The following is a 27024-nucleotide window of genomic DNA, read 5'->3' as shown; positions in this document are numbered from 1 at the left end:
GGCGATTGAGCAATGAGTTTCTGGGGCATCTGCTCCCACTTTTTCCATCCCATTGCGCCTCATCATCATATGAAAAAGTCATTGTTCGCCCAGGGCATCGATTATCCCCGTGCAGGAGCACTGTGTGCAACATTGTCCTGACGAGCGACACTCCACGATGAGCTGTGGCATCAGGAATGAATTTAAGATCCATTAACGATGAGGAAGGAAAATAGAATGGTGTTTTTATGGAAATTGCCCGTGGATCTGAGATAAAAAAAAACATCTTCTCTTGTGAGCCAAAGTAAATATCCGGGCAAACCCAGCTGCGAGGAATCTTCTCGGGGAGGTGTTAATGTGCTCTGAGCATTCATAATGAAAAGTCGACGCTATTGATGGCAGCGGGAAAGGAGGAGAAATGCAGGCAATGGAAACTTATGCCATATCTCTTCAGCACTATGACAGATTTGTGCATCTCAATACGTCAGCAGATTCTTCTTAATCTTCTTCAGATGGAAGAAGGGAGACGAAGACTGATCTGGTGAAGTGCAGTGATGATGAATTTTAAATTGATTCCTCAGGAAGTTTTTCCTCTCAGCATATATACAGTATTTTAAATATATTTTTGAATTGAATTCATCAATATTACTCATGCAAGAAACTAAAATGCAGACTTAGTGACACCAATCAATCACCTAATGAGTCGCCAGCTCTTTAAGTATGCTAAAAGTAGGTTGGATTTGGGCTAAAGAAAAGTCGCCCTATTTGCAAATTAAAAATTACACCCTCGTCTGTCCACTTCATTTCCTAATGCAGAATCTCTTGTCTGCGCGCACTGAAGAGCATTCATGCTTGTTGGGCGAATTCCAGTCCTCGTCAATGGATCGGATTCTCTATTATGAAGTCTATATATAGTGTGAGGAAATGACGAGGAGTATCAGAGCACGAAGTCGGGCACAAAGGAGGATGAATTGCACTGAGGAAAAAAACTGCGCCAACACTGCTGATTATATGATGGCCAGAGATCAAACGGAATGACACCATCCGGGATCTGACGAATGGTGCGAATGTCATCAATTGATGGAGTCTTGCAGAACGTGTCGCATTCCGCTCAAAGCGCCTGTTTATCTGGCTCAATCCGACCATCAGAGGAGAGGACAAGAGTGTGGGTGTGGAGAGGCTAGAGGAGCGCTCGGGGAAGATTTGAAGCATGTAATTCCGAAAGGCGACAACCATACACACAACTTTTGTGTGTCGTTTTGGCATGGGATTAAAGTGAAATTGGATCTTCTACGTGTCCATCTCTCGCCCTCATCCTGCCTCTGTTCGCACAAACTTCACTCACATGAAGATGAACACAGGCATAATGAGGGTTGAATTGTGCCGCAGCTCCCTCTAATTATTTTATTAGCTGCCGCTCTACAGTTGGAAACTCTGTTTGCCATCAGTGGAGAAATTTGAGCCGCCCAGAACGAGTTAATTGGCCTTAAATGGCACACACACACACTGCATATATATTCCATTTGAAGTATCTCACCATTTTCCACGAGACCCAAAAGGACTTTCCCGCCAAAAAAATCCATCTAGAGTTTCTCTCATGTTGGATGATGTAAACAAAAGCACAGCTTGTGTCAGTCACAAGCTGTTTTATTGCTGTTACTACCACGACTTCTTGTGAAATCTATGTCTTCTTCTGTGCTGATTCTTAAAAATAGATGACGCAGACTTACACATTGTACATAAAGAGGAAGTATATTTATTTACAGAATGAAGACTTGCACTTGATATTTGCGAGACACAACTGCAGTGGGAAATGTGAAGTGAATAGAGAGATTATATATACTGAAACTATTTAGTATCGTTTGGATTGAACTAACTTACAGCACTTCTCGATTAAACTTCACCAATACGACCCCAGTAATTTGCAATTTGCACCCACTTTCCTCCACCGACGGCCACTCTGAAGCATTTCAATTACATCTAAATGATTTTATTGCTGAGTTTTGGCCGAGAAAACCACCCAAATTGGACACCATTGGCCAAATGGCATTTCTCCTGGATTGCCATGGTTTTGAGGGGGTGGTTTTTGCTCTCTAGGCGATTGGATAGTCTAATGAAAGGAACACATGGGAAAGCCATTTTAATTTCCTATCGCTTGAACAACGGCGGCAAAACAATCAAATTCGGCGAAAATTGTAATCAGCACATGTTTTCCATTCATGATATTTGTCACCCCTTCAACGCAGACCCACCCCGAGGCCAAATGCAGGCAATACGAATTGCAATACCAACACCTCGCCTCCATTTGTGCCATTCTTTCTGTCTCGCGCGCTCACATGACATGCTCACGGTCTTGTTTCGCGATATATTCGCAGTGCTCATGGTGAATTTTGATAACATGATGCTTTTTTTTTTGGCGCCCAAATTCTCATCAATGGTTCGCGTGCAATTTTTCATAGATTGCGATCAAATTAGAAATTCTCCGAATTTTGGGCGCAATCCTGAGAGCATATTTGTCACTCGCAACTCACCCCCATAGCAAAGGGATTTTCCCCCTACTTTGGCCCAGAAAGTTTGTGCAACTTTTTCCCGTCTGAAAGATGAAGGCCATTAGTTGGTTTTCTATCTCTTGACTTGCTGGAGAAAAAAGGTGAGCCAAATGATAAATTTTCTCCCCATCAGAAAGACAAATAAAATTAAAGTCATCTTTTTGCACACACACACACTTCTCTCTGTGACTCTTCAACTTTTTGACTCTTCTTCGTCATTTCTCCGCAGACGCTTCACGATTTTCTTTTTTTTTTGCCCAGGAAAAGCAGAAAAGATGCCCCAAAGTTTCCTCCCAACCCAAACCCTAAAAGCAGGAGAGAAAATTAATGTCGGCAGGATTATTCGTAATTTGAGTTATGTCACTAACTTATCTGACTAATTGGGACAATTTATATTCAGGGGAAAACCTTTTGTACATCAAAAACTTCATGCACGAGAGATGTGTCGTGAGGAGCACCTTAAATTTGATGACTCTCAAATGACTTTATTCAGTGCGCGATGGCAAGATGTGAGCCGACAGGGTTTGAGCAAGAAGATATTTAGCCTGAACTTCCATTCTACTTAATTGGTAAATCTCATCTCTTGACGAATTGCAGTCAAAGACGTTCATACAAAGTATCACATGTGATAAATCAACGACAGAGTAAATTGTTCAAGAATGAGGTGATGCGTCAGTTGGTCATTCTCTAGAGAAAAGACACGTGTTCGCTTGAGGAATGACTTTAATTATTAAAAATATACTGGAAAATAGCTGTGGCTTCAGAAAATGCTCGATCGATTGCTAGTCTCCCTGTGAATTTTTAAATAACCCTCCATTATTTCCATATCATGTGTTTACAAGGCTTTCATTATTATTTATGCATATTATGCAAATGTATTAAATTTACACGTATTCAGCAGTTTCAGTTTGAATTTTTGCTGCATGGTCCGCTTCTGCTCACACCTCTGATGTCAAGGGCAGGAAGAAGTGAATGGAAAATTGTGTGGTAATCGAATGAAAGGTGACAACACACCCTCTGCATTGCACTCTGTGAGAGACAGAACAATTGCTTTTTTTTTGAGGCAAGAACGTCACTTTTGTGGGCACGCGTTTCATGTTTTTTTTCCACTTCTTTCCTTTCCCACAAAATTTACGATATTTCACTAATTCGTCTGAAGGGTGTGTGTGTGCGCTCAAGAGGGCTGTAACACCTGGTCTTCACGTCCTCCACGCTCTATTGGCGCCAACAGCTGCGTCCGCCAATTTCACAGCAATTGTCACCGATGGAGTGGGTCGCGTGCAAGAATGCGCGCACTCCAATTAGAGAAGTGAGATGGATGAATTTTTAATTGGGGGGTGGCGAAGGAGGTGGCTTTTGTGAGCTGAGTAAATTGTATTAAGGCATATCCCAGAGCGCCTTTATCCCTTAATCTGTATTCACTCTAGGGCACGGCAGAACGTCCCTCTGATATGGGCTTGCAAATCCGCACGACACTCTCACGAGGGTTGCGCCTAATGATCGTGACGAATTGAGTCATTTAGGGACTTCTCTCACATCTCAAGGATTTTACCCGAGATTAATATTTTGCTCAAGACATTGTCTCTGTCAATAGAACGTGACCTCTTCCCATTGATTGAAGATTTGCCGTCATTCCAGATCCCCCCCCGCCCAGCACGCCTCTCGCCTGGGCGGCAAATGCCTGAGACAATGTCAGGCAAAAGGATTCACTTTGCAGTAATCTTCAGAAAGACGAGACAGAGTGCAAAATTTCCTGGGCAAATTTTCCCCGGGAATTTTGCGGGGTAAAGGGAATTAATTGTTGCGATGTGAGCGTCAGCAAAGGCGAAAAGGCACAAAGTTATGGCCAGTGATGCATAAAACCGACAAACCAACGTCAAAATTTCCTAATTTATGTGCTCACTCTCTCTCTCCCCATATCGTCCAAAAATATGCCCTCAACTGGAAGCCCCCTTCTCAGTATTCCGGCATGTGTATAAATCACAAATTTCATGAGGGTGTCTCAACTTGTGACCCCCAAACCAAGTGAGCCTCCAACGCTGCACAGCATAAATTGCTCGGAAATGTATTCTGCACTTTGTGGTGAGCCCCCAAACGGAATGCTCTCAAATGTTGCAGAAACTTAAGATGTCAGCTTCATTGAATTTAATACATTGTGTGTAATAAAATGCAATAAATTACATTTATTTGAAAAGGAGAGTCAATCCATGACGAAAAAAAAGACTACGACTTGTCAGCAACAATGACACTCTTCCATGCGAGGACTTCTTGCTGAATATATTAAACTCACGATGTCTTGTGGGTGGGCTAAAAGTGCTACAGTGTGATCCACTTTCCCACCCTTATTATGTGCTGTGAAAAACGGTGAAGTTGCTTAAGAATTGGGAGTCCGTATTAAAGAATAGTTCCTACTGCATTTGTAGATGAAAGTGAACTTTCATTGCTCTGCCGAGCAGTTTGCAGAGTTCAGGACAATTTTCTTGAGCATTCCGCCATGAGGAGAATAGATTTTCTTTCTGTATTATTCAAATTTTCGAGTATATGAGAGATGAGAGAGTCTCTGAAAAATTGTTTCCGCCAAATCCCAGCATTACTCTCAGATTACAAAAGACTCCCAACCATAGTGAACATCAAAGGGACTGTGAAAATTCCTTCTGATAAATACGGAAGAGTGTGAGTGGGACCATTTTCCTGCCTCTGCAAATAATGTAAAATCTTGAAAATATCTATCTACAATTTAAAGCACTTTAAAGTGGTGGGTGAAAGCTTCTAAAATGCAAAGATATTTTCTAAGTACCAGCAGAACAAAACAATGCATTTAAATGCCACCAACACAGGCCTCATTATTGTTCACACTCCCTCTCTTGTATTTAGCTACTTTTGGGATTGTCGGCGAAAATTGTGCGGGGAAATTCACCCTGTTCATCTGCAGAGACAATACCGCCACCACTCTTGTGCATGCGGCGTTTCGGAATCTCAGAGGCATTCAAGTGCTCCTCATTTGAGATTATGAAGCCCAGCATTGTGACCAGCGACGGTTCACTCATTATGCAAATTAAACGTATACAATTTTTCCCCTGGAGCTTTTCACCCCCCACCACCACACCCAAAAGCACAATCACCTGCCCATCGTGGCGAGGAAGCCGCGTGGCAAGAAATTCATGTGTATTTCACTGATGAATGTGCGCCCGTCTCTCAATCAGACAAATCACCATCGCATCTCCTGTATATACATGCATTTCAATGATAATTCACGCGAAGCTCAGACTTCGGTTGAGGTAAAATTTTCCATTTTACCACTTTTCCGAATCCCTTTCCATCTTCCTTTATTGTATTCTTGCAGCGGAAATGCGCGTGAAGATGCATTCATGGACCAAAAAGCGAGGAATTCATGGGTGAGAAATGTGACAGGCGAAATGGATGAAAAACCTAGAATTCTCCACACCGAACATGACGTTAAGGTGGATGCAAAATGGTAAATGTTGAGTGAAAATGGCAGAAGAGGAAAAATTTTCCAATGATGATGATTTCTCAATTCACATCGGTAAAATCTACGTTGAAAATTGCTCTTAATAAAACACAAGATTGCGTTCAGTGAACCCGAGAGGGCGGAGCGTGCATGTGGGCGGAGCGAAGAGAATATTTGTCTAATCACTAGCGGTCTATTTTGCACCGTTGGAAAACCTTTTCATCTATTCTAACCTGAGCAGAGGTGAAATTACTCTGCAATTCCCTAATGAACTTATTAGAGATGTTCAGCTCAATGAACATAAATGCTGCACGAATGGTTTTCAGTCTTGGCTTGGGTTCTTTTTTCCTACCATGGCATCTTCAATTGTCTGAAGAGTTAATTTACTTGAAAATTACGTGTCTTGTCTCACAGTTTAAATTGTCGCCGCAACGTCTTCCTTCCTTTGTCCATCCAGCACGAGTGCGAGCATGCTGAGGAAGTTCCTTGTTGCAGTTTCCAAGGCATGCAATAAAGAACCTGTACGTGTTTTGTCTAACCGCAGATATGGGCACAATGCGCACCAACCCCTCAGTCTCGAATCCACCTTTCGGGGCTTGGGTCGGGTTTATTTTCTAATTGCACACCCAACCAGTGAATTATTGCACGTGGTTGTGACTAAGACACACGCTAAATACAGCCACACGGCTCGAGGGAATCCGTGATGTGGTGTGAGGGTGGGTCGGCCTCACCCCCGCCGCCACTGGCTCAATTGTTCACCCCTGAGGCCCGAAAGGGTGGCTCGGAATCGACACAAACTGCCACACAATACCTGGTCAAGCTTATTTATCACCTCTCCAAAATTCCCACCGACATTTAAACTGTGTCATCTCTTTAATAGACACTTTCGTTGCTGCGGGGGGATGCTTTTTGTGCAATTTGTCGTTGGAAATTACATCCATTTTTTTTCCCTGGTCTTTCCTTTCACAAATTGTTTCGGGAAATCTTGCGGCAAAAATTGAGCTTTCAAATTTACAACAGAAAAAAAGAGAGATAATTAATAGCCTCAGGGTGTTGCTCCTTATGTCAGTAATTCCATTAGCAAACAGTCTGGCGTAGAAATTATTACTTTTGGACATGCATAAATTGAAAATAAATATTATACTATACATTGTATCGATTTTTTGTGTCCCTAAAAAGCTCTGCATCACTTCCCATTCAACATCATTCACGAGACTCCACTGCAATTTAGCGAAAGTCAATTTTAGGAATAAATTGTACTACTCGGCGCTATTGAGTTCCAGATAAGAAAATGCCCTTGAGCAATTGAATATTCTCATGCTTCTTCATGGAAAAAAGTACACCATCAGCATTGATTCCAATTGGCCTGTGGCACCGATGGAATATTGCTGATGAAGTTGCTTTGTGCACTGCCATATTAGAGATGATTGACACTCACCACAAGTGCTGATTGATGTGCTGATAATACTTGGCAGTAAAAAAAAGTCACTCAATACACGAAAAACTGCAGGAAGTGCCTAAGAAAGCGCCAAGCAGATTTAAAATCAAATGTGGCTTTTTTTTTGCTGTGGGGTGTAGAAATTTTTGTCAATTTAACACACATAGATTTGTTTAACAGTTCTAGAAAGTGGATTTATTCATTGCAAATTGTTTTCGTACTCTGTGAATGTCACTTGATGACTGGGGAAACAATTTATTTGTCTCCCCGTTTCTGGGTGGAAAATTTCACTGACAATTGCTTTGCAATTAATTGATGTGGGTGTTTGTCGAGGAATGCTTTTCACCCCACCACTTGTGCTATTTACCAAAGAAATTGTCTCGTATATCAAATGTGTCACATTGTTACAAGGTGACAATGTTGAGTGCATTTCAACAAAGCGACACCAACACAATTGCTCCGTGTATTCAAGTCAAATGATCTTTTTAACGGATAGGTGAATTAATAGGATGATATATTTTAGCTCGATTCTCCGCATGGAAATTAAAGTCTTAATTAAAGTGATAAATTTGTTGGTTTAAACAGAAGACAAATCTTCAAAATCTATAGCAAATTTCTCTACTTATACCACGGTAATCCTTCTGTTTCTCCAGAGATGTTAAACATCAAGTCTCGGATTTCCATTCGATAGAGTTATGCACAGTGGATCTCAAGAGTAAATAGACAAAACCAACTTGTGGTAAATTCAATGTGCCTCTTGAGATTTATGGGAACTGTAATTCTCAGAAAATTATTCGACTTGAAAGCATAAACAGAATTTCTTACAAGCATTCGCGAAATTTATACAGTGAATGAAGAATTGGGATAACTAAGAGGATTGAACGGGTATTTCTTATACAATATTTTACTATAATTCGCAATGCATGATAAATTTTCAATTAAAACTTAAAAGAATTTAGAAAGTCACTGGCGCCTCACACTTTCAAGACTTCCAGTGTGTGAATCATGCGATATTCTCGCGATCATGGGCAGTTCTTTCTTCACGCTTCAGTGTATCCAAAACGTTGTTCTACATCCAACATGAAATTCTTTACGTGTCTTTTCTCAATCAAAATTTGTTACGCTTTGCCAGTAAAAGTTTCTTGACTCTGACGAAGATGTTATGTAATATATACACAGTATATAGTGAAAATTGAAATGTAGAAAGAAATTCCGACGGGATCGCATGACTCCCGTAATCGCACGTATTTCGCCTTAATTCATCATGTGACGAGAGATTGCGGAGAAGAGATCAAATGAACATGATTTTTTTTTTATTGAATCCAAACATGCAATCACGAATCCACCGTTGTTCATTATTCTTCTGATGGCAAAAAAAAAGGGTGTCAAATTGTAGCTGAGAATCTCATCTCTTAAGCACTCTGTGGCATCGTATTTCATAACAAGAGCAAAACCCCAGGGCTGCGAAGTGTTAATGATTTTCTCAACATGCCGGAAATTCAACACTCACACTTTAAATATTTGCCCTGCCCGGGCAACAAGTTGCTCAGTGGCAATTATTTATTTTTATTCAACTTCTTCCACTCTTTGCCAATGTTGAGGCACTTTCTGGGCACAATTAGATGTGCCATGCGAGAAGCATGGCTGCTGAATTTGCACAAGTGCCTCACGATTAAGATGAAGAAATCCCGCACTGACGGAGAGGAGGTCAAGTGGGATGGGTTTTCAATCAACTCCCGAAGATGATGGCGTGTGTTTGCTCGTGAGACAAAAAAGGGTCGGAAAATGAATTTTCCCAGGGCCCGAACCGGAAAATCCTTCTTCTGAGACAAAAATATAATTCATTAGAGATGCTTTTCCGTCCCGCTCTTATTTACTTTGATCCCATATATTTTTTGGCTTTATAGAAAATTCTTCGACAAAAGATATCATTTCTCAATTTCGCCGCCATCCGGAATGACTTCCGGAATTGTTTGTCTTTTCTGCCATGTCATCACTCCCAAATGGCTTCAACAAATACAACGAGATATGCTGGCTGCCATGCGATAAATTGGAGATTATATTCGCATTGACACAAGGACTGCCAAGGAGCCAATATCGACTCACACAGTTCCATATAGCAAAGGCACTCTCCTCTCACTCCCAAGTTCCCAGTCGCAGCGAAAAAGGGCAGAGAAATTCAATTAAAGCTAATAGCAACGATACACAGTTTAACATTTTCGAAGATTAAAGCAAATAAGCTTGTGTGTTTGCTCTCAACTCCCACCATTTATATTTTTTTTCCCGCGGGAAAGTCGCAAACTTTTGCGATATGAAGAGGCGGAAGTAATTCGACAATCTTCCAAGGCACATATTTAAATATTGACACCGCGTCTGCCTTAATAGACTCTCACGCGCTGTTTCTCTTGACTCACATCGTTATTCTTTCCCAGGTTAATTCACTCTTGCTCTGTTTCCAGGGCAATTTTAGCGAAGAAATGCTAAAGTGAAACACATGGAGTCACTTTTGTAAACACATAACAAGACATTTGATGAAAAATGCCTTGGAAAACTCCTCACATCGTGTAGAAATAGAAAATATATTATTAACACGCATCATGTTTCAGCCAATTCTAAAGCCTTTTTTCAATGTCATTCAAAGTAATTCTAGAACACTTAATAATATCGTAGATAAATTAAGTCGTTTCTGTAATTTCTTCACTTGACCTTTGTTAATAGAAATCATTTCAAATTTGCATATATTAGAATATATATATATTCATGTATTTTCCCAAAGGCCAAATCGACGGGTGAATCGAAAACTATGAAAAGCCAAAAACGCAATTTTTCAGCAAAGCGTTTTCAAGATTTCGCTTCAATATTGCTGCAAAATTTGCCAATTTTATCTTAAAAAGCCTTCAAATCGTCCGTTAAAGTGTAAATATTGCAAAGTATTATTTATTTTGTAAATATTTTAGTTGATTTTATCAGTATTTATTGTAATTTTTGACTAAAATATGATGAAATTGATGGAAAATCTGAAAATTTTTATTTTTCAAAGTCGCTTTTTATTAATCTTCGAGTTGATTTTATCGAAATTAGTTCTAAAAAATCAATTTTTCATACTTTACTTGAAATTTTCCTTAATGTTTTCAAGTGAAAAAAATTCAAAAGATATGAAAAATATTCATTTAAAGTCTAAAGAACATTTTAGAATAATTCTGAAAATCTACAAAAATTCTTCAGCGTAAACAATGAAAATTTGACTTTTCATTCGCAAAACATGAGAATTTTTTCTATTTGTGCTTTTTAGATAAATAAGATTTTTTTCTATTGTCTCATAAGATAAAAATCTCAAAATTCTTGTACAGGAAGAACAAATAAAAAGCTTTTCAAAAATACAATAAGACGAAAACTATGATAAATCGACTTTTCATAGTTTTCCATTCACCCGTCGATATGCACTTCATGGGCATACACAATTCGTCTGCAATTTTGTAAGAGTGATTCAGTCAGCATTGGTAAATATGAGTTGGGGACAGTTATGCCATTGTGTATTTGCATTCCTCAATATTGACTCACAACAACACCTGAAGAGATTGCGAGCGGCAGGTGTTGTATGGCAGCACGTCTCTTGGTAAGTTGAGCCAACATCAAAAGTCTGCTCCAACGTGAGATAGATATTTTATCTGTCGCCGTGACATTTATATCGCAATCCACTTCATGGCGTCGAGGTGTTAATATCACTAATGCCTCTCTAATAGATGTTCAGTGATGCTCTAACACAACTCGGGTGGATTTCTTTTCCCTGTTAAATCAAATTGTTTTTTCTTTCCTCTCTCTTTGACTCGGAGGATTGAGAGACGGACATGCGAGACATGCACATAAATTAGGGATGAGATCTGCTTCATGCCAGATAAAATTATCACGATGACATTTTTTCAGCGCTTGCGAGGCGATTTATAGTGTTTTTGTTGTTTTTGTTTTTCCAACCTATTCATTTTATCTTGTTCCCCCTTTCAACTATCTCTTCAGTCATTTTCACCCAGAGTTTAACATTATTCAATATTTGTTTTATTATTAACTCTCCACAGTTTGATGCTTGCATGGCTTTTTTTTCATGCCTATTGACTCACTTTTTTTTTCCACCATCGCACGCCAGTGAGTTTATTTTAAAAATTTAAATCACAAGAGCCCCCAATAGTTAATTCGTCAATTGCACTGACATATTTATTGCAGTGGTAAGTTGTATGAGCACAGGAAATCTCTGATAATGGCCTTCCATTATCGTAAAACTAATTGCATTTTGGTTAAACAAAATTTCATTATGTCTCTGTGGCATATTTCAAACTTTACGATTTAATGGAAGAGCCAGCAGACGGGCAAAAAACTGCTCTATATCTCTGGCAGAAGCTCCTATTTGGCCTCCAATCGGGTGAATTGATAAAAAAAAAACAGCACCCCTGACCGACCAATATGGAATGGAGTGGGCGCGCAAATTGGACATTGAGAAGTCAGTGTGCGATGATATTGCAGGAAGGTGGCCAAAGTGTGCAAACAGCGCCTGCAGTTCTTCAGCTGCTAATGGAGTGGTTTAATGGCCAAAGCGCCGCTGAATACATTGAATGAGGTGCTGACCAGATGATCTGCAAGTGAAAACCACCCTCCGGATTGAATTCCACACATTTCCGGAATTGTCGTGAATTGCAAATGTGGGATTCATCCCTTAGCCCAGTGTTGGCGAGGGATGAGTCGGAGTATCCAAATGAAATACGAAACCACACTGTTCATTTCGCTACACACTTTAATCTCCCTTGGCATTGGGAAGCAATTAAGGGGTGGACAATTGGTGAAACAACAAATCAAGATAGTATGAAATTTAAGAAGAGAAACACTGGGCATGAAAAATGATTGAGATTCGCTGAAAGGTGTGAAAAATTAATTCTACAATTATTCTATAAAAAAAAAAATTACTTTTCATAAGTTCAAACACTGCATAATTAGACTAATAAGTATCGATTAAACTTCTCTCTCTCTCTTAAAATTGTCACTAACCATGAAACGTTTTCTGAAAGAACTAATTAATTTGCACAGTTGGACACCTCTTGGTTGCCATATAGTGTCTGCATATAAAACTTCACACGGCATTTGTGAAAACATTCACAAGTTTGCAGTGACTTTTCATTATCGGCGATTGTAAACTAATTAGAAAGTCATTAATTACAATCGTCCCTTTTCATTAGTGCCACCAATGCGATGAGCACAGCCAAGGGTTGTGGGCGTACATTACCTGCTACTGGGGACAGTTTCCGCATGACACACCATCGTGACTTCCACTATAAAATAAGAAAATGAGGGTGGAAATTTAATTAACATCGTCGGTCGATTGTGGGTGGGGACTTTTTCCACTCTCTCTCACTCACTCTGCAAACTGTTCTGAAGCGCACTTTTGATTGCTTCACTTTTGCCAGGAAAATGCATTGTGTGGCATTCGTGGCATGGAATCTTTTTGCCAGACTCTCTCTCGCTCAATGTGTGAATACCCCCGTGAGCATTGAGGAATACTACAGATTCCCGTAGAATTCCAATTCGAAGCTTTATTTTATCATGGTCAATTGGAATGCTCTCTCTCTCTCGGTAAGAGTGGAATTTCAATTCAAACATTTTGCAAATGCTCAACACTCACCGCGGACAGAGGGTAAGGCTTAGACCGCAATAAGTCTAGATTAATTCTGTTTCGGGAGCAACATCCGGGAAAACAAGTTAGAAAACCTTTATGTCCTAAACCACACACACACACATGCATTTGGGAGACGATTTTTCTGTTATAAATTTCCCCTTGCTCACACACCATAATACCCCAGCCATTCAGTACTGATTTATTGTTGTTTTCTTTCAATTTCAATAACCCAACGAGAGTACTATGAAAAACAATGCGCTCACAATTGCTCGGGAATTAATTGCTAGAGATTTACCAGTGGATTTCAGCAGGGAAAACCCATCTGGCGGAACACGAGGTGCAGACTTTGGCTAAGACACCCACAAACTCACTCTAAAGTAGTGAATTTGCAATTTAAATTAACGTTTTTTTTTTCTTTGCCAATAAACTCTTGGAGAAGGTGTTTCGCGCGAATTCATTTGCATTAAATTTCATTTGGTCAGTCGAGCTCCGCATTTTCTTCATTAGCTAAAATATAGATACGTCTGCAAGTGGAAAATTATGGAGAATAGGATGAGAAATGCACAGAAATTAGAGCTATTGCCGTGTGTTATTGAGGATTCTACCGTATAACATCAGTCTGATTGCATGGTAACTATGAGCAATGTTTCAATAAACATTTAAGCTTAAATGGACATCAATGAGAAACTATTTGCAATTCACCTAATACCTTATTAATGACTTATCAAGAGTCAAAGAGATGTAAATGCGATGGAATAACATGTTGAGTATTAACCTCTTAAATCATCTTGAATATTGCATATAGAATTTATGATGTAACAGCTTCTAAAACATGCATCCTAGAGTTATTGATGTCTAAGAATGTTTTGAAGAATTTAATAGCCTAGAAATTCAGAGTTTGCCATGAAAATGCTCTCAGGCGTTGTAATTTAATATATTTCCTCCGATTTAACTTTGTTTTTTGTTTTTTTCGTTTAAAATATCTGTATATTTTCATTGAAAACATTAATATTGGAAGAGTAAACTATCACATTTAAATTTGGGTATAAAGTGACACTGAGAGATTTACCCAAAATCCTTCTGCACAGTTTAATTTATAGATTAGTGTGCAAGAAGTGCAGATGTGTTCTTTTGACCAGAAGGCCGCATTGGATGTCCTCTGCTGACCCATGGATCACATGCTCGAGTTTCTGCCCTACCAATTCCGTATGTTTGTACAGTGTTGATGTGGATGCGAATTGATTATGATGTGATATGAAGGCACAATGGTAATTTTGGGATATGTCATCATTATCGATCGGCTTTGTCGGCACCCTCAACTGGACGAAATTACAGGGAGCAAATATGTGGAGGGTGTAAATATTCATGAATTCACCACTGTTGTGCACATTGGATCCCTTCTGAATTCGCCTGGAGAGATCATAAATCGACACTTTGCCTGAAGGGAAGTTCAATTTCGTTGGGATTCGGACAAAAATTCACCCTCAAAAATATCACTATTTGAGACATTTATTCTGGCGTCCGCCATAATTTACATTTTATTGTCCTGATGCTGCGCACCCCAAAGATTGAATATCTTGCACGCTATTCAGAGTGTTTCTGGGAGACAGTTTCGTCCCTAATCCTCAGGACAACCCCTACGAATGCACCCTGAGAAGACGTTCGACAATGGGAATGTGTCATGGCTAAAATATTATTCATGCATTTTGCGAACTGCTATCTAGCAAATTGAGTCAGATTGCTTGACAATCATCTGGGGATTTTTCTTCCAATGCATTTTTTGGAGAATGTCAGAAATCATATTCTGCAAATTGTTAAATATTCAATAAATTCACAGAAAAGCGAGGCAAAGAGTGATCATTTTTCCTATATACACATCCGCTTCTGATTGTCAATGGTCTTTTTACTGTGAATGCATGCATAAGAATTCCTCATGCGAATTCGTGCACGGAATACCGGTCGTGAGGAATCTTCCTTCCATCAGGATCAATAAGTGCGCGCTTGTCATGGTGAATTTCTGGAGGGGTGAAATTAATTTCTCCCTTGTCTCCGCTACCACCACCCAACAAGAAAATTGAGAGTCTATTCACCCAAACCGGGATGAAGTTTTCTCCTGCCAGGCAGAAATTCAAATTAAATTCCTTGACAATCATTTTGGGGCATGATGTCACAGGATAAACGAGAGACAGAATCACAGGGCTGCATTATTGAAAATCACACGAAAAAGTCTGGCAGACGAGACCACTTGATATTCATATCACGAGTGCATTGAAGAGTTAACGTTGACAATTTACATCGTAGTTCAAAAAGTTCATGAGTTTCTGCCCTGTCACACGCTTCACTCTCTTTCTCATTTTCGGGTTTTTGGGGGGCGGGAAAAGACAAGGAGCCACAATGAATGTGGAAAAGGTTTCTTTTTTTTTCAACAAAATATTACACAGTCAGTCAAGATTGGATAACTGACGATTGATAGAAAATCGGCATCAGGAGAAAATATGTAGAACTTCATCTTTAAGTGGGCGGGGCTTCTGATGGGGCGGAGTCTTTGTGGTATTTATTATCTCACAAGTGTTAAGTGAAAATCCGAATGAATATTTTAATTCAATCATAAATTCCATCCCCTAGAAATCATAACTTTAGTGGTTGATATCAGATTCATGGCAAATAATTAGAATCACATTCTAATATTTGTAAACAGTATAGAATAGATAAGCAACAGTAGCACCAATATAAATAGCACATATTGCCAATGTATGGATTTAGCTTGATTATTTTTGCGGTATAGAACTCGTTGATTCATCTGTTCAGCATAGTTATTGTGCACTATTATTATTTTTCCCTCTCATTAATTGGGTTGAAGAGCAAATGCTGTGAAACCAAAGCGGAGTTGAATGTTTCGGAGAAATGTTTCTGCACAGCCAGCATAATTATTGGCATTGAAAATGCAATGAAGGTGACCGAGATATGTAGGTCAAATGCTGTACATTCTCAAGAGTTTAGTACATATTTTTCAGAGCTCAACATTCTGGCATAAGGAATCCGTGGAGGAGTTGAGCGACGTCTATTGAATATCAATATTTCTTATTATCCCTGCTTCCTTCATTCTCTTGTCCTTTGTCTCATTTGTGTGGCGAAGTGTCCAAAATGGGGAATCATTCAGATGTTCTTGTGGTTCTCAAATGTGGGGTGGGGGGATGTTTTTGGGGGTGTGTGTGTGTGTAGTCAACAACCCACAACACAACTGTACAAATCAATATTGACAGACAGACTTTTGCCCGTCCGAAAATTGGGAGGACGTTACACGAATAATCTCAAACGGGTGAAGTGACGTTGAGCGCCATTGAGCTGTCCGGAATCCTGGAGGAGTGAAGAAGCCCCTCCGCAGGAGTCCTTGGACAGAGAAGCTGAAGCAATCAATTGCACACCCATCAATCACACACTCAATCATCCACCAATGCTGTACCTTCTTGCCATCGCGGAACTTCACCGTTCCCTCGATTATCGAACTGATATCCACCATTTTTTTTCCTCCTTTTTTGCCTAATTAACTCCGTGGATCCTTCAGCACAGCGCCAGGAGGTGTGCACTTGAGACTGCAATCTGGCCGCCAATTCACTCTTTCACCGCGCACTTTCCATCGTTAAAAATTCCTCACATTCCCACCACAATCACCATGAATTTTCCAATTATATCATCATTTCACTCGAAACACTTTAATCCAAAATGAAATTGAAGGGAAAAAACTGCACCAAATTGTGCGTTCCTACTAATATGTAAATATTTCAATTAATCCCAACAGAGAGAGAATGCCATCAATGGAAGATTAATTACTGTATAAACACATGTTGTACATAATATTTCAATTTACACATTAATCACAGTTTAACAACATTGAAGCTGTTGCTCGCGCCCAGCGTCACTCAAGTGTGGTTGGATGTATTAAAAACTGCAGTATTCTATTTTTGGCACCATTTCACTTTGGCAATTATGGGATTTGTTTTTGGAAGCCAAAGAGTTTACACTCGTGGACACGACACACTTCACCCAAAACGGAGCGCAACGTTCGCGAGGACGGCCGGCAAGAGACTGACTGACTGCACTAAACTCGCAGCAAACATTGCGATGTTTCTTCGGCGCCAAATTCTCTTCTTGCTCTCTTCGCTCTCCCACAGATACGGCGCCATCTGACGATGGCTAGAGCAAAGCAGCACAGGGTTAGTGACTGAAGTTGTATTAAAGTTGTGCTTCACGCACAGAAATGCTGTGATTTGCTGAGAAACTAATATCTTTCCCCAAATAATCAGAAGCCTTAGCTAATCAATAAATCAATTTAATAATTAAAACATTGCCTAAAGGGTTGATAAAGATATATTGATTGAAAAATCTTTATCCAAACTTCAGTTAGCTTATATTTCCAACTTTCAAATAATTAAGGAAGCAAAGCTAGTACTCCTTTTCTTTTCTTTACTGCCACACAAACAAACCTTCAGGTCATCTAATAAAATTCCCTCTAACGACGCCGTAAAAGTCCGTGGCAATTAAAAAGTCTCTCAAAATGTGTTAGTTTTCATTATATTTAAGCGGCCACAAAAGAGTGTTCCTCTCGCAGTTTCCATCCAGGAAAAAAAGCTACATAAACTAAAGCTTCCGACAACATCTGAAACTTTTACACTCTCAACATTTCACGAAGTCTGTACAACACTACCACTGAAGCACACGGAGGAAATGTTCACGGGAATTTAATGTGAAAAATCAGAAAATCCCCGCAGCTTAGGCGAAGTGAGACGGCCTAGAGAGGCGGCGCTTCAAGTGACAAAGACAAACACATTTGGAACTTTTCAAGTGTTCAGCGTGTCAATGGCAAAATAAATAGGAAACCCCTATAATTTGTTGGGGTGTGCGGAGTTGGAAAAAAGGGGAGAAGCGCACAGGGTTAATGAGTTTGAATGCATGGGGGTCAAAGGGAAAATACAGCCAGTGCGTCAATTCAACCATATTTGAAGGTGAATTCCATTTAATTGTATTAATTTACACACATTTTAGCCATTGTTCGTCCAGAACGAGGGAAAACAGTTTCAGCCACCCAAGCGCCCCACCCACTCCCCGCTCTCGGGCCAAAAATTGTATAATGGATGGTCCATGAGTCACTCACTAATTGATAATCACGGGGTGTATAAATTCAACTTAATCACCATCGCCGAAATGACTCTCTCGGGGCGCTGATGCCTCCTCAAGGGGCGACGAAATGCCTTGGCGCGCTGAGTCTTCTTCTCAACTCCCATCCACGCAATCTCGTCCTCTTTACACGCTCTATTTATGGCAATTTGTATGGAAATCCCGGGGATGCGAGAGCGATTAGATAGGCAGGTTAATTTTCTTTCAAAATTCATGCATCGATTAGCCACGTTGGTGATTAGAACACGTGTCCAATTGTTCATCCCCTATTCCGCATTTATCTCGTGTGCACCGAATTGCAGCGCAATCGACCTCAACCGAGGGGTGGTTGACTGAACAGTTTGAAGAACTAGGAGGATATTTAGTCTGCAGTAATGGTTGGAAAACACTCAAACTATAGTTCAAATAGTGCGAATTTAATGTTATATTTTGAAGTATTGTAAAAGATGAATGTTTCTATGCTCCTCCCACTTGATCGCCCCGCCCATTTATATCTTATTATCATTTCACACACGATACTGCTTGCACAGAATGAATTAGCCTAACACCTCTTCGTCACTAATTGCTGTATACATAGCACGTTAATTCATTTTCAATTACCAATCAATTCCAAAGTATAATTACTCCTCAGCTGTTCTCCCCTTGTCGATCACCACAATCCCCCAAACTCTTTGCAGAGTAAAGTTCCGTAATGAAATTTACTAGTGATTAACCCTCACTTTTATTTGCAACTCCATCTCATGGGTTATTTATACATCCACACTAATTTAAATATTTTCCCTATGCACACACGGCGTCCTTTGATCTCAGCCATTATTGACTCATCTGATAATCCAATTTGGACTCATTCTCGTCCAAATAGCTTTTTTTTTACCATCCCTTGTGCACATCAAAATAAAAAAGCGAAAAATCACCTCTGCACGTGACAGACAGTACAGCATTATTAGGAAGTTTTGCTCCTCCTTCTTATCACTTTCTAATGAGCTCATTGTTCTGTCAAAGTCATTGACTTGAGTGGCATGTCTTGCAATTCGGGTAGCAAAAGTCATCTCACGTAATTGACATGAAGCACAATTGCATTTCGATTCGTCTATAAAGTGTGGGAGAAAAGCTCTCTTTGCGAGACGTCAGCACAAGTGTTTTTGGGGAAAGAGCATGAAAAGAAATCACCCGAGAAAAGCGAAGCACTTAATCCGTGAGATTTCTTCTCTTTCGCAAATATAATTGGGACCGATTTGATCCATTTTTCCCCACTAAGGGGCTTTTGGGAGGAAACTTTTGATCATCGATTTTGGTGGCTCTTTGAAGGGGGGTGAACCACCGCAAAGGTGATTTTCTGCCATGTGTGCAATGTAAATCGACTTTGATGGAATTATTCCCAGTGTGGTCAGCAAATTTCCACTCTTCCCCTCTCTGGGGAGAGCCTGAAGGAGTTTTACAAAGGGTGAACCTTTCGGAATTGTAGGACAATTGGAGGATGTTTTGCCATCAAAGGGAAGCCTTGTGCTGGGGTCTGCCAGATGATGTTGGTCAAATTGAGTTGAACGACGACAAGCAGAAGCATGTCATGCTCATCCGAGAGTGCCCTTGGTGTGGGCACAAACACGATTTTATTATTCGTATGAGTGCATAAAAGTGATCTTGGTCATATCTTCATGTCCCTCTGTCCGAGAAAATGATGCTGTGCCATCAAATACACTTCCTGAATTGATGGAGACTAATGCAAAAGGGCGATGCACAGCATAAAACTGTCCTCAGCAAGAAATATTGATGGATGGGACGATGATTGTGGGTGGAAAATGTGCCATGATCAATTTTTCCATCTCAATTTTCCATTTGCCACGCATAAATGACTTCCAAATGCACCAAATACATTGCGAAGAAAATCTCCGAGAGAGCAATGATGAATTTATATGCAATGATATTCATGGCATCTGCAATTATTGGTAGATTTTTTGTTATTTGAAGAATAAATCACTTAGCTCCGCCCATTAAGATGCGCCGCCCACCAATACAGAAAACAGACATTTAAGTGACTGGTAAAAGAGATATTAAAATGAGCATTTTATATGATCATAAAGCATAGCAGAGAGTTAATAAAAATTCACTGCACTATCACAATATCTGCACTACCCTGCACAATGCTAAATTAGAGAGTCACCCTGCATCAGACATCACAATGTCCATTCTGTGGGAATAATTGTGCATAATTAGAGTGGCAAATCGATATCTTTCCTTCTGGCATCCATCGACTCTTCACTTTCCAATTTCCATGGATTCATTAAGAAAAAAATTCTCACTGAGTTGAATACCAAATCAATGCCATTTCATGGTGAACGGCAGAAGGAAAAAAAACTGTGTCTCTCGACGAGGGAGAATTATACATTATTCTTCATCTATTTCCGGCTATTGAAAGAGGTCAATTAGGCATGGAGCAATTGTGTGTCTGCCGCAATTTGCAGTCAAGCATGAAAATTACATTCTGATGGAGACATCTCACACCACCAAGATTTAAGGGACAATCCACACCCTTCTGAGCGATGCTCATTTTTGGGGGGAGAGAAGAAAGTTTTGCACGTTCCCCGAGGCCACTTCTGCCGTGGTTCAACTTTTGTGTCGCGCAATGGAGGTTCTCGGCGAGGCAACTGTCGAAGACCAGAAGACTCATTCTTTATCCCTTTTTTGTACTTTTCCCCCCAAGTTGACGAGTGGCGGACGGGGAAAATGTAAAGTTTTGCGTGTGGTTGAAAAGTATTCCCATTTTCTTTCGCGGGGGATCATCTGCCCTGGGAGCAAAACCATATTTGTGGTGTGATTAATTATTCAAATCCAACCCCTCCATTGATTTTTCACCCTTTCGCTGGTGGAGTTTTGACAATCGCGCGCAAATGCTTGAATGGCTTTCAGATTGTCATTCAGGAAGTTTGAATATTTTCCGATGAGTTTTCTTTCTTTTTTTTTTTGAAGCATTTTCTGATGAATCTCAATTTCAAAATATTGTCTTCATCCCGCACACAGCAAATTCCCCAGCAATTGCATCATAATCCAGTTGTGCTGAAGCTTACTCAATGCAAATTCAATTACCATCCGCAAATTGTGGTTTTTCTCTTGTGCGCGCAATTCAAATATTGTGTAAATTCATCCCTAATGAAGTTGTGTGGCATTTGCATTACGACAAGGGTGACAAGCGGCTGTTGTTAGCGTCATAAGAATTGCCTAAGAAGTTGAATCTTCGCTGCACCCGTGTGGATTGTTAAATTGAATTTGTTGGCGCGGGAACAAGGGTGTGGATCAACTTGGCAATGTGAATGCAAATCCCATCCTTCAGCAATCAAATTATGATGGAACAAAAATATTGATTCAGGATTTGTGGGATTTTGGTGAGAAAATAGCGGCGTCTTGAATACGAAATTGTGTGTGTGTGCTCAAGAGGCTTCTCTTCCACTAACAAACAGACTCTCCCACATGAAGGTGAGAAGCATGGCCAGGACGACATCAGTTGGGATATGCATTCATCAAGATCCTCTTGCTGCACCCCCATCAACAGGGACGGGGTGGTAGAAACATTAGATGCACTTGATTGCAATTTCAATTAGGTTGTGAATCAATTTTTCCACTGAATCATTTATCACGATGCCGAGAAGGGTGACAATTCTGCAATAATGGGCAGAATGGGCGGATGGATTTTCCTTCCAAATGCACTCTCAACACCCCTAATGGCCATATGGCGGAATTGTGGACGACAAGAAAGAGGAAGCGACACAAGGAGGGACAAGCGAGAGCCAATTATTCTTTTGACTATTTAATTATTGTCAGCACATGGACAGACAGAATGCCTAAATAGTTTATGCGACATTGAGGGGTGAGCATTGAAGGAATTTTAGAAGCAAAATCATTTATTAAGGTTTAACAAATACCCAGAAAATAATAAATTTATGACAAATTAAAGAATGAAGTCATCTTTCACAGTTTTTGTAAAATTAGAATATTTTCTCGAAATAGAAATATTTTTTCAGTGTGAAAAACATTGAAATTATCAATTGCAAAATCCCCTTCTTGAGTTCTAACTTTCCCCACTTCGGAGCTTCGTCAATTCCGCACAATTGCGAGCCATTCTTCAATCATCGGACGGGGTTTAAATTCACACGCCGAGAGAGACGCCTTTTGCCGGACGCTGAAGAAAACAGCTCCACAATTAGTTTTTGCACCATTGTCAGCACAATTCCGGACATCCTGCCTGACACTTCCTGGCAACGTGGATGCAAAAGTCCCCTTTGTGTCTTGCAATGCATGAGCTTCTCACCCGAGAAACCATCTGGGGTGGGGAAAATTGAGCTTTCGCCTCTCTCTCTCGAGCTTTTCGCCGCATTTTCCAGGACACACATTTTCCACAGAGTTTGAGCAACTTTCGCAAGCTGGCGCTTTAGTCGGCAAAGGACATTTTCCCCTCCTTTTGCATACAGCTTGTTTTTCCAGGTTTGTCGGGAAAATGCATAATTAACTCGGTACAGAATTTCGAAGCATGCTTGTTTTCTGATAAATTACTACGTTAAGCCGCCGCTGACCCTTTGCAGAGTTGGGCGCATTGTTTGCTTTCCACCCCCGCCCCGCCTGAAAAGCTCCGCCGGGAAACTTTGGGCGTTTATGGACGCTCAGGGAGGGAGAGAGATCGTAAAAATGAGGCACGTAAAAAGGCCCAATAATCATGTAATTGAAAATTGTGTCATTAACACTGGCTTAAGGCTGAGGAAGAGAAAATGGAAAAGAACGAGTATTTTTCTTTTTTTCTGATGAGAGCAATTTTATGATATATATATACAGTTCTGTTAATAAAAATTCGGGTGTGAAAAAGGAAAATAATATTATTGGGTTAATTTGCAGTATCGTGAGTGTATTTCCAATGACCAAATCACAGGCAGCAATAATTTAAATTTTATTGCATTTCTCTTAATTGAAATTCTCCTTTCAGTCTAGGATAGTCTTTTGGGGGGGCGAAAACTCCTGAAAATTGACTCGCTGTCAAAGTGGGTGTATTAAGAGGAAGGCAATTCATTAATATTCGCCTAATAGAAGCAGATGGTCGCAGAGATTATATTTGGAAAAATTTCCAGTGCGAAGACATGGTCCGCAGGAAAGACGCCAGATGCTGACATTACTTTTAATTAGAACTTTCTCACCGTTTCTCAATTCGCAAATTCTTCTTCTTCCCCTCCTTTTTTTTCGCCTGTGCAGATGCTCTCCCAGGAACTGTTTGCAGATCGAAAAATGCCTTGCATAGCGTGGCAGTTGATTGAAAATTGGAATATTAAATAAACTCAGAATAAACATTGTTATGCACATTTTTTTTGCGGGCGCCACGAGGCAAAAAAAAATCCGTCCTCCCTTGAAATAAACTTTTGCTGTCTATTCTGTGCAAACAGCGTGCATAAATAAAACACACCCCAATCATGGGTTGAATGCCATTAAATTGACACTCAAAAGTCATCATTTGGACGGTGAATCATTGAAATGTCTGTAGTAGGAAATTTAATTAAATAATTTTTCCAAATTTACCATAAAATATCCGCTCAATGGCACAAAACTGTCGAATGAACGTTTTATGCATGGTTGTTTTTTTTTCTCAAATGAATTTATATCACGCGCAGACAATTTTGTGTGCTTCCTAGCCAATAACAATTCACTACATTGCATATTATTGAATTTTTACAGTGAAAAGAGGAGAAAATTACCGAGTAAAACTTTCTCACGTATTAAATTTCATTTACGAACTTTTCCTCAAATCTTTAACATTCTTGCAAGATTTTCTCCTCAACTGATTCTTCTTCATTGTTGCCAACTGTAAGTGATGTTACACATATAACATCCATATAGTTAACCTTCATTTCTCTTTCTGTAGCAATTTCCTCAGCTGGTGCCACAAAAAAGTTGCGAATTATCCGAAAATTCCCGTCCTCGCTCGAGGGCCGCGCTTCTAAGCGTGGCCAACAAAAAAGCGATTTGATCAGGTAAAATAAATAAAATATGTGGTGATTTTTGCCCAGAACGCAAGATTGGATTTATTATTAAATGCTTTTCCACACCATATTTATTTGCTCACGTTTCCCGCCATGAATAATTCCAATGAGCTTCGGCTCCTCTGTGTTGGACTGAAAGCGTTTTTATCTATTTAATGCCGTGTGCGTATATTAATTTCCTTATAATAATACACTCTTCTCCATCGCAAACAAGGTCATTTATAAATAATTTCCCTCATTTCCCTCATCTCGGCTTATCTTGTCGAGGAAAAAGCATTGGGAAAACATATATTATTCGTGGAAAAATAATGAGAATAATCCTCAATCACATATTGGAATTAAATTCATTGCATTAAAAGCCTACAATTATCAATGAATTTCAATTCATCCTTTTTTATCGTTAGAAAAACAACCTTTTTCTCTATCTATTTACATTCACTTTGCCCACTGAAAAACACACTGATTTTCTGTTTAATCAGTGGAATTGCTTTGCAATCATTCTTCAAAAGTTAATTAGAAAACGATTGACTTACCCTTGAAACAGTAACCAAAATGTTTATTTGCTTCCACCACCCAAAACACTGTATTATTTTGCATCAAATGCTTTTGATCTGGTGATTTGGCAGCATTGGAAGAGGGGCTTCAAAGGGCTGTTTGGGGCTTACCTGGGAAATGAAAGCAAGAGAGAACGCCTATGAAATCACTCGTAATTAATTCAGGTGACACTGCATAGATTAGGGCCTGAGTAGACTTTTTGGGGTTGATTCCTTGTGCACCTTGTGTGTCCATAAAAGTGATTGGTGGATTAAATTGTGGTAAATCTCATGATTTCCACCCCTTCTCTTCCACCCACATCCACTCATGGGCGATAACTTCATCAATAAGTCTCTGTGGCATCAAATATTTAACTTTGTGACTCGGTGGATGTAAACAGGGCAGGAACCGCACTCTGAGGGTGCCGCAGGGGTGATTTGTGGCCAACCCCCGGAGGAATAGTGGATGGCAAACAATTAGGTAGAACATGACATCAAAGACATTCATCATTTCTTAACGCACATCTCTCGAAAGATTTCTCAGCGCCCCCCTGAAAATATTCCACCACACGAAACCGCAAAATCTATCAAAACGCCCTCTCGTCGTCCCCTTTAAAATAATCATCTTGAGGGATGCGTGATGGTGAACCGCCATTTAATGTGCCGAAGAACAACCCTCGTGTCGTCTTCTTTTTTTTCACACAATTCGCCGGGAGGTTGAAATGATAAATTGCGTCTGCTTGTTCCAAGTCACTTCTTGTCGCACCATTTAACTGAATTTCCCGGAACGGAGAAAAAGGTGCGGGATCAGAGAGAGAGAGAGGGGGAAAGGGACTAGACAGCGAGAATATTCATGATCTCAATTAGAATAATTATTTCAACTAAACCGAGAAACAACCCTCTAATTTCGCTTTTTACTCCCAGCTTTTTCTCTGCACTGCACCAAATGCAGCATTGGCAAGAATAGTGACTTAATTGCGTGTGTGTGTGAGAAAAAGATGCCACAAAGACAATTTGCCCCGATTGAGTGGCACGTGGCGCAGAAATTGACGTTTCACCCTCGAGGGGTCTTTACCACAACATGTTATGTACATTTAATCTCCAGTTGCTTCATATTTACACTTCTTCAGCAATCAAATTGCTCCATGATATTTTAGGGAGTTGCTAAGCAAGATTGCGAAATACTTGCGGCGCATTTCCTTTGCACTCTTCAAAGGGATTAAGATTGATTAATTGATAAATGCTTAAGGTGAATCACATTCCTGGAAAGCCATTCCTTAAGCCATGAAGATAACTCGAATAATAGAGGCAGCAAAGAATGTGGTATTATTGGATGTAATCTCTATTAAATCTATCGATTGACTAAAATTAGCATGATTACATATATTGTTCAGCTAATTAACATCAAATGCAAGGGCAAATGCCAATTGTAATCCCATAACAAAGATGCTCTTAATTGACAATGGAAATGCAATATGTCCCTGTCAATATGGTTAATTATAAAGAAACCTTTAACAAATCATTATACCTTTGTGAAAAGCCCATATAAGTGTTGCTTGAAAGCCTTAAACTTCTACGTCAATCCAGGTTTGAAAACTAAATGTGAAAACTTCCGAACATAACCTTTATCACCGAAAGCCTTTCAATCAATTCTCATCTCATTTTCATCCTAAATTCCTTGGGTTTCCAACATGTGATCTCTAGAGCTAATTGTGGACGTGCCTTTATCCACAATTCAGGCAAATCCACCCACTTTATCCCCTCTTTAGACTAACAAGTAATAATGTCTGGTGAATATTATTAATTTACACATATCAAGGGTCCCCTTTTTGTTTTGTGGTGTGGCAGAGCTTCATTCAGATGAGGCACCGGGTGACGTCATTCTTTTATCAGGACACTTCACACATGTTGGAAAACTTTGACATTCTATCCCACACGGAGGGTGAAAAGGTGCCTCCGCAGCGTCAAGGGGGTGCAAATTTATCTATGAATTCACGCGTTCGCCGTCCAAAAAAAAATCTATCAATTCGACATGATATTAATATATGAGGAAATATTAATAGAAATACCGCGCTTCTTCCAATATCAAAGCGTATGATTTGTTCTCAAATATTCACATTATTCATGATCTCAACTCCCCCTCGGGCGTCTGAGCAGACAAAAGGGGAGGGTGGAAAACTAATAATAGCGCAGGGAGTATTAGAAAGT

General features: G+C 39.9%; 1 protein-coding gene across 1 annotated transcript in view; it reads right to left on the bottom strand.

The window, feature by feature from the left end:
• The window catches only part of LOC132255751 (uncharacterized), a 45971-nt gene extending 28998 nt beyond the window's left edge, over positions 1-16973 (bottom strand). Inside the window, exons 1-2 of the mRNA XM_059751897.1 lie at positions 16558-16973; positions 12705-12750 (exon numbers count right to left, since the gene is read on the bottom strand). Coding sequence (XP_059607880.1) covers positions 12705-12750; positions 16558-16614 — 103 coding nt within the window. The 5' untranslated portion in view covers positions 16615-16973. The remainder of the gene's footprint in view (positions 1-12704; positions 12751-16557) is intronic.
• Positions 16974-27024: the final 10051 nt, after the last annotated feature.

Source organism: Phlebotomus argentipes, unplaced genomic scaffold, assembly GCF_947086385.1.
Source record: "Phlebotomus argentipes unplaced genomic scaffold, Phlebotomus argentipes genome assembly contig_5, whole genome shotgun sequence".
NCBI lineage: Eukaryota > Metazoa > Arthropoda > Insecta > Diptera > Psychodidae > Phlebotomus > Phlebotomus argentipes.
This window is presented reverse-complemented; position numbering and strand designations above follow the sequence as displayed.